Source organism: Colius striatus, chromosome 4 (genome assembly GCF_028858725.1).
Source record: "Colius striatus isolate bColStr4 chromosome 4, bColStr4.1.hap1, whole genome shotgun sequence".
NCBI classification, from domain to species: domain Eukaryota; kingdom Metazoa; phylum Chordata; class Aves; order Coliiformes; family Coliidae; genus Colius; species Colius striatus.
Genome location: NC_084762.1, coordinates 43,480,968 through 43,496,625, shown reverse-complemented (window position 1 = coordinate 43,496,625; position 15,658 = coordinate 43,480,968). Strand labels below are relative to the sequence as shown.

The 15,658-nt window shown below is 38.4% G+C and overlaps 1 protein-coding gene across 12 annotated transcripts in view; it reads right to left on the bottom strand.

Annotated features, from left to right (window-relative positions):
• Nucleotides 1–15,658, bottom strand: part of PPP4R1 (protein phosphatase 4 regulatory subunit 1) — a 69,065-nt gene that overhangs the window by 35,234 nt on the left and 18,173 nt on the right. For 11 of the 12 annotated variants that reach the window (XM_061995078.1, XM_061995081.1, XM_061995085.1 and 8 more), the window contains one exon: nucleotides 8,495–8,601. In XM_061995078.1, coding sequence (XP_061851062.1) covers nucleotides 8,495–8,601 — 107 coding nt within the window. Of the gene's footprint in view, nucleotides 1–8,494; nucleotides 8,602–10,171; nucleotides 10,215–15,658 lie in introns of all 12 variants that reach the window. The other variant, XM_061995088.1, reaches the window with a different exon arrangement.

The window sequence follows — 15,658 nt, the reverse complement described above, 5'->3', positions numbered from 1 at the left end:
ACAGATTCCAGCAGGCTTCAGTCCATGACAGTGTCTGCCACTTCAGTTTAAACTTTTCTGTTGCTTCCAACCAAATGTATGGCTTTGTCTTCACCAGAGTGAATGAAGTATCAGTTAAAACTATTACACACAGCTTCTTAAAGCATAAGCTCATCCAACTGGGGAATATATCTGTATTATATATTTTTTACACTGTACAATACAGTCTGGATCAGAGTTTCACACAGTATAAGCAAAATCTGGGTGGAGAATTTTGCTTCACATAAAGACCAAAAGTTTCTATTTCAGGTACTCTGGAAAATCATTGTGTACAAATAGGTTATCCAAAACATTTGCTTGGAACAGTATTTTTCTGTTTGGCAGAAGTATTTTTAAATACTATTCTTTTCAAACTATCTCCTGAAGGTATAAGTCCACGCTTTAATGTAGCAGGCTACTAGAAAAAAAGTTGCACTTCCCAAAACAAAGATATGTTTAAAGAAATACTAACATAAAGAATCAATGCTTGTTTTCCTTGTTCATTATCATTTCATTTTTATCAGGTCTCTGTATTCTCTAGATATAGAGTTATACTGAACTGAGTTTTATAAATTGAGCAAAACTAAGAGAATGACAGAGCAAAGTCAAAATAGACTTCCATTTCTGCTTTGTGAAATAACTTTGAAAAGAAGCTCCCAGAATAAAATGATAGTTATACCTCTCTCAATTTCCAGACAATAGGAAATAGATCACAATCAACATCTCCAGAACCTAGGCAGACTTTGATCTTCACATACCAGCCTTCACTTTTTCCTATTTCACAAATCATTTAAATTATCATCCCAAACTGACTCCAAAATCATAGAAGTAATTAACTGTTCCTTCCTCAACCATGAAAAAACATTTAAACTTCCCCTAGATTTAACACTGTCTCTTATGTAAGCAAAATACCAACATACTCATCTAGCTATTGCTAGCACATATAGTTAGCTTTCCTATATAAATGTGCAATATTTATTTCTTCTCTGCTGAGGCTTCAGTTCACTCTATATTCTACTCCACCTATTAAGAAGTAAAACATCACTGTTAACTGTATACTAGAAATTAAAAGGAGATTATTGCAGAGTTGTACAGCATAATACGAACTAATTGCTCCAGAACAGTTATTTGTAAATGAAGTAATTATTCCAGAGCCAGTTCACAACTAGATTCATTTCACAATAGCTTAATTTGCAACAATGTATAGTATTCAGAGTAAATTCTGCAAATTGTCCCAAAACGACAATCCTGGAATACAAGCAATCCCCTACATCTGTGAGACTCTGTAAGGTTTTTGTGCTGGGAAAGTGTATATGAAGAACTTTGAAGAATGTTTTATGTACACATGAATATTAATAATATTTCTTTTTATTAAGGGTTCTGAGTAAAAGTAAACATGTAAGTGCACAGCTTTGCATTTACACCTTCAATCTTTAAAAAAAAAAGTCGGTGAAAGGCAAATGAAAACATTGATTTTATGTGCTAAACAAGCATCACAAAGAACACTTTCATGCTCTTCTTTCTGTATAGATCCCTCCCACATTTCTGTGTTCAGCCTGAATATAAGTGCCACAGCATGCTGAGACACTAATCTGCCAATGGCATGGCAATACTACTGGATTTGTATATGTCTACTCTTAAACTATCATTTGCATCAAAGACAAAGTTTAAATAAAGCCTAGTTTATCAACTCAAACTTTATCTGTCCTATTCTTTCCCAAATACAGTTTTCTCTTCCTCTCTCTTTTTCCTTTCCAGACCTGTATGAGGAAGAGTGTTGTTAGCAGGAGTAGGGAGGTGATCATTCCCCTGTACTTGGCTTTGGTGAGACCACATCTCGAATACTGCATCCAGCTTTGGGCCCCTCTCTACAAGAGGGACACTGAGGTGCTGCAGAGGATACAGAAGTGCGCTACCAAGCTAGTAAAGGATATGGAACATGTCTCATATGAAGAACAGCTGAGGGAACTGGTGCTGTTGAGCCTGGAGAAAAGGCAGCTCAGGGAAGACCTTATTATTGCCCTCTACAACTACCTGAAAGGACAAGGCAGGGGTTGGTCTGTTCTCTCTAGTAACAAGCAATAGAACAAGAGGAAATGGCCTCATTGCACCAGGGGAGGTTCAGGCTGGATATCACAAAATCCTAAGGGTTGTAAGGGACCTCAAAAGATGACCTAGCCCAATCCCCCTGCCAGAGCAGGATCACCTAGGATCACACAGGAACTCATCCGGGTGGGTTTTGAATATTCCCAGAGAAGGAGACTCCACAATCCATCTGGGCAGCCTGTTCCAGGGCTCCGTCACCCTCATAGTGATGAAATTTTTCCTTGTGTTTCTTTCCAACCTCTCCTGTTCCAGCTTCTACCTGTTGCCCCTTGTCCTATCACTGGACACGATTGAGAGGAGCCTGGCTCCATCCTCCTGACGCCCTTTATGTATAGGTAAACATTGATGAGGTCACCCCTCAGTCTCCTCTAAGCTAAAGAGCCCCAGCTCCCTTAGCCTTTCATCATAAGGGAGATGCTCCACTTGATGGCCCTGTGCTGAACTCTCTCCAGCAGCTCCCTGTCCTTCTTGAACCGAGACACCCAGAACTGGACACAAGATTCCAGATGTGGTCTCACAAGCGCAGAGTAGAGGGAGAGGAGAGCCTCTCTCGACCTACTGCCCAAAGCCCTTCTAATACATCCCAGGTTGCCATTGGCCTTCTTGGCCATGAGGGCACATTGCTGGCTCATGGTCATCCTGCTGTCCACCAAGACCCCCAGGTCCCTTTCCCCTACACTACTCTCTAACAGTTCATTCCCCAAGCTGTACTAGGACATGGGGTTACTCTTTCCCAGATGCAACACTCTACACTTGTCCTTGTTGAATTTCATTACATTTCTCTCCAGTCCAATCCTCCAACCTGTCCAGGTCTCACTGAATGGCAGTACTCCCCCCAACTTGGATGATGCTACCTCATCAAGGTCATTAATGAATAGATTGAACAGTACCAGTCCCAGCACCAACCCCTGAGGGACTCCACTAGACACAGGCCTCCAACTAGACCCTGCCTGAATACAACTCTCTGCCTTCTTCCCTTCAACCAGTTAACAATCCACCTCACTATCTGATCATCCAGCCCATATTTTCTCAGTTTTGCCATGAGGATACTGTGGGAGATGGTGTTAAATGCTTTACTGAAATCAAGATAAACCACATCCATTGTACTACCACCATCTATGCACCTGGTTACATCTTCATAAAAGGCTATCAGGTTGATCAAACATGACTACCCCTTCGTAAAGCCATGTTGACTGCTCCTAATGACCCTCTTGTCCTTTAAAAGCCTGGAGACAGCACCCAGGATAAGTTGTTCCACCACCTTGCCAGGGGTAGAGGTGAGGCTGACCAGTCTGTAGTTACCTGTCTCCTCCTTCTTACCCTTTTTGAAGACAGAAGTGACATTTGCTCTCCTCCAGTACTCAGGCACCTCTCCTGTTCTCCCCAACCCACTGAAGATGATGGAGAGTGGTTTAGCAATGACTTTTGCCAGCTCTCTCAGCACCTGTGGGTGCATCCCATTGGGGCCTATGGATTTATGTATATCCACACTGCTCAACTTATCCTGATGTGTCTGATGTGTGTGCTGCTTCAGTAGTTAGAATTTTTTCTCTTTACTAATCAGAAAGGGATTTCATTAATGACTGGCAGAATGAGGAGCATGTGTGTGTATGTGTATATATATATACACATACACACACACAAGCACACTAATGAGAGATGCTAAAGTCATCATTAGCCATCCATCAGATGCATGGAGAGACAAAAGAAGATCAAATTAAGCAAAGGAAAAAATTATGAAGTGTAGCAGGAGGTAGGAGAAGAAGTATGGAAAATCCTAAAACATGAAGATTTGGAAGGGGAGAAAACACAGGAGAAGCTACTGATATCTGTGAAAGGCAAAGATTAGCCTTCCCATTAATATTGGTTGTTAAATGAAATACTATAATATGTGCTATTCAACAGGTATTGTTGGCATCTCTCACTATACCAACAGTAATGACTTAAACGGTCTTATTAACACAGGTTAAGCACACTATTAAGCAATTAAGATTGAGGCCATCCACATTAAGCCTGATTATACAGCTTTAAAACTTAACAACCAATTAGTCTAACAATTGTTTTTAAAATCAGTTTGTTTTGCAAACTGCATTCACAACTGATTTGGTGCAATAAAGAGACCAGTCTTTATTCAGGAGAAAAAAGAAATTCTATCTGGTTATAATCAAGCAAATAAATCAGTCCTCCAGCAAGTTACTGTTTTTGCCCATCATTTCTTTAGAAGGATACCTATATATAACTATTTCACAGTACACTAAAACACCACATATATTTTAGAAATTAAGAAATAGACTCTCCCTCTAAAAGAAAATAAGATTTAGAGCCTCTGGTGCCCCTTGCAAGCACACTGAGAAAAATGCCAATAGTGCAATAATTCTGTCTGAGGCTAGCTCTCAAAGCCAGATAATTATAAATGTGTGCACAATGATGAACTTTGTATTGTATAAGCCATTCACAAGCTCATACTAAAAAAAAAAAAAAGTCTGAATTATACTAACTTACTCAAGTGAAAAAGACAGACATAAGGCCCTTGTTCAAGCTCACATAAGTCTATGTCTAGTCTACATTTGAGAAGCAAGGCCCAGCTGTTTTAACACAAAGATAACCATTTTTATCTCTAACAAAGCTGTATGGGGGATAAATTAACATCTGCCAAGCACTTGGCTTCTATGCCAAAACCATAAAAAACTACCTAAGTGGGAAGTCCGACCTAACATCCCTAAAAGAACAAGAGAAACCTAGAAAGTGATTAAACAGCAGATTCAAAAGCAATATAAAGTATCTCAGCTATAACTATTCTAGGGAACTCACTACCAAAGACAGTAGGAAAAATTCAGAGTTTGGACGAACTGAAAAATACCCAAATCCCACAGTAAAATCCCAGACTTAGTACTAACACCCAACTATAGGAATGAAGACAAACACTGAGGAACCTAAGCCTTCCAAACAACTTGGATAAAAGGTTCCTTCGGTAAGTAAGGGGATTGGAGGCAGTAGACTTAATTCCCCAAACTGCCATTGATGGGAACAGCTATTGTGTCCTGCCATTTACATACAGTAGGACATAACTGTTCCTGTGTTCTGTCAGCAGTGGGAGCAGATCATTTCCAGTATAATCTGAAGTAGACCTTTTTTCCCCCCAGAACAAACATACTACTGATCTTAAGGCTGCAAAACCACATGTAACCTGAAACTAATTCATTAGTAAGAGTCCAAATTGTAGAGTCAAGAGAAGATTCACTTTATATCACTGGTATGTGCAGTTACACAATGGCAGTCAGAACCCTCCTTCACAAAATACATCTTACTACAGCTAGCTGGCTGGCTGCCTACAACCTTCACATTGGCTGTTGACAGATGCTGAAACACCACTTAGCATTCTTCAGGTACAGGTAATACTTCATTCTTCCCCCTCCAAAGAAATTTTCATAAATTAGTGACATTAATGAGACACTACTCAAAGAATCCAAATGAGTTCACGTCAAAAGCTAGTTCTTCAACAATTTTTTTTTCCCAACAGTTTTTTAAAAATAGTTTGAGAGTTGATATTTGCCTTTGCCATGATGCTTCAAAAAATTTAGGTCTACGCTAGCCAGTAGTTATGTCAAGATCCGTGTCAATCACACCAATTTTAAGTATTTTGATTTTTTTGTACCTTCTATCCTACAATCATCTATTTGGACCCAGAACTTCTTGTAGTAGAGATTAATTTCACATTAATGCAGTGTTTTACATAAGAGAGATGATATTTCTTCAAGTGTTATCATAGTACATGAAGAATAAAAATAATCATTGTTTTGAAATTCTCTGGCTGTTTCCTTGTAGCCCCAGCTTCTTTAAAAAAACCCAAATAACAAAAATCAAAACAAATGAACATGGAAAAAACACCCTAAAAAGAAAAAAAAAAACCAAGAAAGAAAAAGAACCTCCACAGAAAAGTACAAACAATAATTTAACAAAAAAACTCACAAACCATAAACCCTAAGAAAACCGAAACATGTTTCTTTTTTAAGCAAAGACCATGTCCAAGAAACATCAGCCCAATTACAGGTCTTCTGAAGTTTAAAGGCATTAACAAGACAAGTTGCTTATACAACTTTGGGACAGCTGCTATTTCTAGCTCACTGCTGGTACCTGTATTTTTAGGTAAACAGCAGCAGTAGCATAAAGAGTGCATGGATATTGGGTATCCTGCCTACATTCTTCAATTCAAACCTCTTTACACCAACTACTGTCAAAAAGAAAAGCTACCCTACTTTCAGTGACTTCATTTGACAAGAGAAGACAAACACCTGCAAATCTTAAAAATAGCCCCAGGCATAAGACTGATGAGGATCACCTATTAGAAATTAGAAGACCTGTATATAGTTTAGCTTGACTTCCCGGTAGTTTCAAATATGAAGGTTTGATTTCAAGATGGCTCTAACCGTACAGCTATTCTGGCTCTAACCAAGAAAGTAAAAATGCAGATACTTTCATAATGTTTTCTTATTCTAGATTCAGGGTGGGGGTGTTTTTGAATTTGCTTTATGGAAGAAGTTGGAAAAAATACCATAAATGGAAAAAAGCATCAGAGAAGAGAAAAATGACAAAAAAAGTCTAGCAATAGCAGCCTTAATCAAAAAATACCCACCAAACCCTCAAAACAAAACATGAACAAAAACCACTGTGCTGCAGTTTGAATAATAGTCAAACATATATATGAAGAAGATAAAAAGCAGATCTAGTTCCCTGATGAATTTTCACATGGTTTAAGACACAAGGATAATCTAATCACCTGTCTCACAGAAACAGGCTAAATCAAATACTGTAACTGCTCAAGGCACAAAGTTTGTAGCAATTTAATTTATGGGGAAGCTGCAGAATCCAGCGTTACTAGTTTGGCAGATCTGAGACAACTTCTATAATGCAGGAAAAGCCTGAAATGTTGCTTTTAGGGAGGCTGAGAAAATATCAACCCTGACTAAAAACGTACTCCACCCTGGGTAAAAGAAACAAATTGATTTGAGCACAGCTCTTGGCTCCCATTACACTTCTACCTAAACAAAGTTCAATTTGACACACTTAGTTGGTCACTAATGAAAAGCCTAAGGCTACAAAGTTGCTACACAGGCCATCTTCCCCTGAACACCTTCTTCCTCTTTTCCGAACTTGAAGCTTCAGAAAGTTTCTGATGCTCAAAACAGTTAACGTGATTGCACAAACAACGCTGTATATGAATATTTCAGAAGCAGAGCTTTGCTAGGAAAGGACTCTAGAAGTAGTAGCATATCATGGTTCTCAAAGACACATTTAATATTAAATGAACAGTGACATTTTCTTCCCTCTTAAAACAATCCTTGGAGAGGTAATGTTTACAACAAGCTATTTTTCCTGGATAAACAAGGACATTCCCTCAGAAAAATAACAACATATATTTTAAATGAAGACAATAATGGCAGAATAACAGAAACTAGCAGAATACCTTGTTACCCTTTGAAAGCATTATGTTCTGCAATTCCAGAAAAGAATAACAGACATTAAACAGAAGAAACATTTTGTTCTCAATAAGACTTGATGTAAATTTCTCTTCATAGCACTCCATCAATGACAACAGAATGAACTTCAGATCTTGTCTTATGTTTTGCTGCAAAAGCTTTCGCTCTTCCTTCCACTGCCTCAACTGTATCAGCTATGTTGAAATCAACCATAATTCTTTCTAGAGCACCTTTGACTTGGCATTTGGTTGCAGCTCTGTCCACACCATTCTTCCCTTCATCCACTCTCCCACTGCATTTTAGGCATTCCTTTTTCATTATTTTCCTGCTTTTGCCTTTTATTCCAAACACCTAGTAGTCTCAATATATTCACAAGCAAAAGCCCCTCTATATGTACACAGCCCTACTACTCATTACTTGTATCTGCATCTTGTTTACTGATTCCTGCTGCCTCTCTTTTATCTTCATAATTGGTTGCTCAAAAGGGACCAAGGGAACAATTCCAGCATTTAAAATCTATCAAAACTAAAGGGACTTTTGTACAGATGTTTTTCAAGGTTCTTTTCAAGGCAAGAAATTAATCTTTATGTACAAATCTAAAATAATCATGTAGATCTGCTGAGTAGACAAAGTGCATATCGTAAGTTACTTAAAAATGTACTGATGGAAAGCAGTAAGCCTACATTTCAAAGAGGTTTAATTCTGTTGAGGAAAATAGCGAGGAAAAGAAGTCATCTTTAGGGGATGAATTAGTAAAATGAATTTTTACAGTATTTTATTGCATTTGCAGAAGCTTAGTGTTAATATTGAAGATGAGGAAGAACATACTGGTATTGGGTTCAGCAATTCTGACTTTCCCTCATTAGCCCAGTAAAATGTTTAATGCTACCTACCTGAATCATCAGCTAATCTGCTGATTCTCTCCAACACAGCAATACAATCTCTCTCATCATCACTGACTTCCTTCAAAGTGTCCAGTAAACTTCGAGCCACCATTTGCCTAGTTTACAAGAAAAATTAAAGATTAGTTATTTGTGTTCAGAAATAGAGTCAAATTAAAAAAAATGTGCAATCAGAGAAGTTTCTTAAACTAAACAGTAAAATTTTACATAGATTAACTTTTAACTCACTAAATTTAGTTAATCCTGTTTTGGAAATTCTTAATGCTGATACCTGGCACAATCCTAAAGAATTGATAACTTTAAATGTAACATTAAAACACCCCTTTCATTTACAAGAAGAAGAGAAACCTGCCACAAAGATAAAATACAGTAATGATCTGCCAAGTGGGCAAACAGCTGAATATAAGGAAGTCAGTGTCAGCCTTCCATCCTCACCTCTGAATTCCCTACCTTGCTCCATATGAGGTAAAACACCACTGCTATCGTCAAAACAGTTTTAAACAACATTATGAACTTACTTCATGAACAAAAGCATCAACATTTAAGCTAAAGATTTCCATACTGGTGGTGACCTTTAGAAGCTAAACTTCACTAAAATGCAATATAGAACAATGGGTGTATACTGTGAAAAATAAAACATACTACCCCATGTGTGCCTGGGACATCCATTAAGCAAACTAGAAATGAAACATTAAGAAATATGAAACGGGACAGAATCAATCCAGTTACGATTTTCAAAGCCAAAAAATTTTTTCTAAGGTCTAAGGACTAACTTGTCAGTGATAAGATATAGTAAAATTTGGCTTTTTGTCCTCTAAGGTTCTGACGTAGCCTATGTCACAAAATCATATCCATCAGTTACCTAGAGAGTCCTAAACACTGCTTTTAAACAATGCAGTAGGCAATGTGTAGCAATCAACTCTTCTCCTCAACAACAGCCTGCAATGGCGTAACTCTTTTTCACCCTTTTTGTACAATGCTGGTTGAGTATTGGTTCAGAAAGCTAGCAGGATTATCCCAGCAGTAGAATGGGCCAAGGAACAGTGTCCAATCCTTGGCCCAACATCTTGCCAGCTCTTGTATTGCCCCAGAGCAGCTTGTCAAAAAGTTGAAGTAGCAAAGGTCAAGTGACAGATATTCCAGAACTGACTGGCAGAAACACCGTTAGGATGTAGCCTAGATATAAGCACTGTTGCTAAACAGCAGTGCTGCAGACAAGAGCAGAAGCACAGCTAAACTTGAACATGTTCACTACAAACGGTGAATGTGAGTGATGGAGACAAACTGGTAACAGATGCTTACATTCCTAGCCTATGAGGGAAGTTTGAGAACTTTACATTCCATGCAAACAGAGAAATGTGGTAGGTTTTTGTTAAATCCCTAAACTAAGAAAATATTTCTATTTTCTCAAACTGAAAATCAGTAATTTCATTGCTTCATGTTGGCCACTTGCAAAATCATCTTAAACTAAACTATTTTGATATACAGATGAACAAAATTCTTTGAAAATAACAACTGAAAAAAACCTGTTGGCCTTTAAGAAATTTCTTCTCCCTCACTCTTTCATTCTGGTAAAAGTGCAACATCTCCTAGCAGAAATCTCAATATGCAATTTGAAGTTCAGCTACCAAAACCCTAACGGAGGGAAAGACTATGTGACACACTAACCTAGAAGCAGAGTTGACTTGGTCTTTTAAAGGACTGGACACCTCTGAAAAGAGAAGAGGAACAGATGAAGTATATTTCATAAACCAGCCTGCTGGATGCACGTGCCTCCTACTTTTTAAACATAACCTTGGAAAGTGGAATACCCACTGAGGTTATCTCAGCAAGTAAAGAACCACAATAAAGAGCACTACATCCCATCTGATAAACAGCAGTATATCCCATCTGTCTCCTGGAGACAGTGGAATGGCCCCCAGCTATGCTGGGAGCTTTGAGAAGATTCTCATATCCTCATAGACCTTTGTTAGCAGCATCCTGAACCTCAGTGGCTGGATTCCACAGTAAGTCTATACCAATTCCAGTGAGTCAGACAGCTGGCTAAGCAGAAGTATTTATCTTGCAAGCTGAAAGCCACAAACCTTCTGCTAAAGGGATGAAAACACAAATCCTAGCCTGAAGTGGATAGCACTTATTTACTAAACTCCCACAAACCTAAGAAGGGTCATTCAACTTTTTTCCTGGTCTAAACGTGGAAGATGGCCCTCGCCTGTATCCAGGTGGTATTTCCCTCTGGCATGTAAATGAATCGAAAGATCTACTTTCACATTTAGCAGATTCTGGTAAAAAGCATTACAACAAAAGGCAATGAGGCAAGTTAAGCTCACTTTAGAAAACCTAACTGGGTAAGCAGTCAGTAATGACCAAGTAATCTCTTCACTCCATCCATCCAGTGTTCTGGGAGATAATGTCCACTGATGATCTCCAAACATTATTGGCTCTGAGCTAGTTCTGCCACTATTTCAAACAATCTGCCAAAATTCTTCTGGTGCCTCCAAAGTGCAAACACAGGACACAGAGCTAAACCTATCTCACATTTTTGACAGGCTGAGAGCTGGCATGTAGGTAACTAAGAATGGAGTGACTTGAGCCCTGTGAGTTCACATTTTAACACACTCTGCTTATTGGAGAGTAGAGAGAAGCAAGGGTTCCTGCTGCCCTGCCTAGCAGTCTCATCTTCCTTCTCAGTCAAGCATTGGCAGTTGAGATACAAAAAGTCTATGACAGAGAACTGTAATGAACTGTCAATGTATAGTAGTATAACACAAGGCAAGCAATAGCTTGCCCAGTAACTTGCCAGCTGAGTACCAGGTGTGCATTTGTGAAACTGTAACAGAGCTCTGATGGATGACCTGTCTCATCTCAAAACAGATAAAACAACAAAAACAAGCAGACATGCTTCATACATAGGAGGTAAGGAGATAGCTCCTGTAGCAGGGAAAAGAGGAGGAGCACGTTTCCTCTAGGGATGATGACAATATGTCCTCATAAACTGCATTCTAACAGGAAATCTGACTCCTTCAAGTATTTATGTGACAAATTACTCCATCAACATTGATGATGGCAATGTAATGATTTCAATGGTATGCGTTCTGTTACTACATATTACTGATGGCTATCGGGGCATGATTTGGAACTAGGATTAATGATTTCTTGCTGTTTTCCTCCTGCTACTGGCTTGGGCTTGTGCAGTGCTTGCCTCTCATGAGATACCAAGTTCCACTAAGAACTTCACATATTCTCAGTGGCAGCAGAGTTGCCTTCATTGCAACAATTAACAGAACTGCATCTTCTTGCCCATTCAGTCGGATCTCACCCTGGATTCCTCCAGGTCCAAAGGGGCTTTCACTAGCTGCTCTGGCAAGTGAAGTTTTCAATGAATAACTCTACAGTTGTGAACTGTCAAAAAAAATTATTTATTTCCATATGTGTCTTTGGTATACAAGTGCCACCCAGGCAGCAATGCATCTATTGTTCCACTGACTAGCTTACAGACTACAGAAAAGGCAGAGGTGAAAGGCTTTAATGTAGCATGCAGTACAGTGCTTCAACTATTATGTGCAGAAGTGGAAGATAACTAGCAAAGTTCAAGTTTCCATAAGAGAGCTTGTCCAATGGCAGAAAAACTGATAGTTGAGATATCTTATAGGCACACTTCACAGCAATTAGCAGCAGGATGAAATAGGGACAGATTACAAACACCTTGCCTTTATGCCCACATGCAGGAGACAGATTTAAAGATTCTGCATGCATGGACATAATTAGGATTTGTGATGATATACTCTGAGAACAGCTATAAATATCTTTGCTTGGCTTGTTCAAACTCCTTTGACCTTATTTGGAATCAATACTGGGAGTTCTACGTGGTATAATTAGAAATCACTATCATTAGCCGTTTCACAAACTTCTGCTGTAGAATTTAAATGAATTCATGTGCACCAGGAGTGCTTTTAACTAGCAAGAAAAAAAAAAAGGAAAATTCTTTTCTCTGCACATTTTTGCAGAATTTCTAAATCAAGGTTTGATGACATTTCACGTTTAAGTGAATATTGGTAGTAATACCTTACCTTAGTACTGTTTTCCTCAAACAATGTAAGAAGATATTCTGAATAAACTTCCAATTTCAAAATCAACATCTTTTTACCTTTCTTAAGAAAATCTAAATAAGCAGCGGTACATTCTGTATTGTTGAAACAATGAAGACTTCTTTTAGTACTTTTGGAAAATTCTGTCCTTTAATAGTTCTGCTTATATCACTTTAATGTACACTTGCAAGGTAAAATTTCTCAATCTATTTTGTGGAAGTTTTACTTAATTTATTTGGTATGCATGTATCTTCAAATCTGTGCACAAAAAAAATAGTTTTGAGGTTTTTTGTTTCATTTTTACTAAATTTTATTATTTGGCTCAGAAATACTGAAGTATGAAAACAGAGAAGAGTTTGAGACTAGGAAAAAATGACATAATTGATTCCAAAATGATAAGTGTCCTAGCCAGAATGAATGAACTATAGTGGACAGTTTCACTTGCATGACTTTGGTACAAGTTTGGTATTTCCTTACTGTCAGTACTCAGTAAATACCCCACAAAGAAAAAGTGTACACTGGGGTAGGCAGCACAGATAGAAGGAAAGTGAGTGGGAAGAAAAAAACCTGAAGTTGTGGACAACCAAAACCTCAACTTGTGGGTTATAATCTGATCATACTTGAATGAAAATAAGGCAATTTCTTACACTTAAGGAAGGTCTTTATAAGATTCTTGACATCCCACCAAATATACTGTATCAGAGACATTTTTAATACACATTACAGCACAGAGGGATGAAAACAGCATTCTTATTAGTGGGGGTAACTTTGGCATGCAACTACTAGCTTTTAAATATAGTCAGGTTACATTATTGACTCCACAAAAGGGAGTGGAGAACTGTAAAGGCTTATGGTGTAGACTCAATGCTATCTACAAATTTACTGTTACCTTTAATTCCTTGAAAAGATATTGATTTCTCAGTTCTTGAAACAAAGTATAAATCTTAAAAACTTTTAGACTATTTTCCAGTATGACAGACATGTAAAACCAAAGCTCATATTGTGACTGTTGGAGACAAGAATGAGATAACCACATTGAGATAACAGTGAAATAATTCACTGCTACATGTGGTATAGCCTTATTTCTGATTCCAATTTCTCTTCCATCTAGAAGAGAAATCTTCCAGTAGCAAGAAGGCTACTTGTACCAACCAGATCAGAAACCACATGTCTGTGCCATAAAGTAAAAGGAGCATATCTTTTAGCCAAAAAAAACACCCCAAGTTACTCAGAATCCTTCAGAACAAATCTTAACCCACACTGTAGACAGTAGAAGTGCTACTGATAAGCTATCCCTGAGAGTCTGTTGACAGGATTTGCTTTGGTTTGAAGTGAAAGGACAACAGCCATTCCTCAAAAAGTAGGCTGGTCAAAAGGAAGGGTCTGTTGTTCAGCAACTGCCTCACTATTCAAACAGATTTATTTGTGAGTGGTGCATCCTTCCAAGTCTTATTAAGACTGGAATGGACACAAGTTAACAACAATAAAGCTCATTAGAGCTTTTTAAAATGAGAAGAGACAAAAGCTGTGCTCCAATTTGCACCAGCAATTGGTTTTTAAAGCAAACAGCAAGAGGGAATTCTCATTCACGCATGCATGCACACATATCAATGCCACCAGATACAAGGAGACTTTGTGTTTCAGGGTCTTGGCTTTCTGCTCAGCATCTACTCTTGCTGCAATATGATATTGGGTTATTATGGCATGTGCTAGAGATGCTCTCAAATCTGGTCTGGAGGCTGCCTCTTCAAAAAGAAAACCATAACCAGAGTCCAACTTGCCTTGGATTTCAGATACAAGAGAAGGGTCAATTATTTTATTATTTGTCAGTTTCCTCTCCATTCTCAGACTAAGACAAGGTCTGTGGTGCTCATCTGCAATACTTAAAAGAGTGAGGACGTAGACTATAACATGCCAAAAAATGTCACACAATTCCTTCCACCGTTTGGGAAGCTGTTAAAATATTCCCTACCTCACTCTCTTTTTTTCAGTTCAGTTCCTGTCGAAAGTCATATGTATTTAAATAAAGAAGCAGTTCCTATTTGCAAGTTTCAAGTTCTATCTGCTATGATTTCTTAGGATGTAGACATAGATATGTTTCCATCTCAGAGCAAATGGCTTTGAGCTTCAGACACCATCTGAGAAATTGGGAGTGCTCAAGGAATCCACTCAAAGGAGACTAGGATTTGTAGCCATTGTTAAAAGCACTCAGCTTTAACCACTCAATACAATCACATGCTGTAAATATGATACATATATAGATGACTACGCAGCTTGAAAACAATAAAACAAATGTAATGAGAATATGTAAACAAAAATTTAAAAGGTGGGCTGGGGGTTTTTGTTTGTTTATTTTGAAGTGTTTTTTCTGTTGTGCTTTTTTTTAGTTCCCCAAAGTTTCAGTTCAATCAGAATAAAAGCCTTCCAAATGGAGGTATGTTCATACATGCAATATGGAATTTTAAGTACATTTCACATTACTAAAGTTAAGCATAGGGCTAAATTCTTACAAAACTCAGACCACAACCAAACAGATGCTAACCTACAGAGTGGTTGATCACAGTCTCATGTTCTGCATACTACTCAACTAAGAATTCAATTAAAAAAGCAAACATGCGTTATTAAAGATTTATTTTGAAGCCTGTCACGGTTTGACATGAAGCTGTTTCTGGTGAGGGGGAAGGGGCTGTAAAGATGGCTCCTGTAAGAAATTGCCTGAAACTCTCCCCAGCTCTGAGCCAGACCCACTTCTGGGGCTGAGCCAATTAGACACCTCTGTGATAACTTTTTTAAGAAGCCAGAAGAGGAGGCTTCTTCCTGTTTCTTTCTTCTGTTCCTTCTTCTTTTCCAGCTGGTGGTGGTGCAAGGAGTGGGGAGAGAAACAATCACGCGGACCCCAAGGTCAGTGAGGCAAGAGAGGAGGAGGTGTGCTGCAGCAGAGATTCCCCTGCATTCTGTGGAGAGGACTGGTCAAGCTGTGATTTGTTTGCATTTCATTGAAGACCCCGCATCAGGGGCAGAGACTCACTTCATTAAAGAATCTGTGCCGGGGAAGTGACTACGGCCA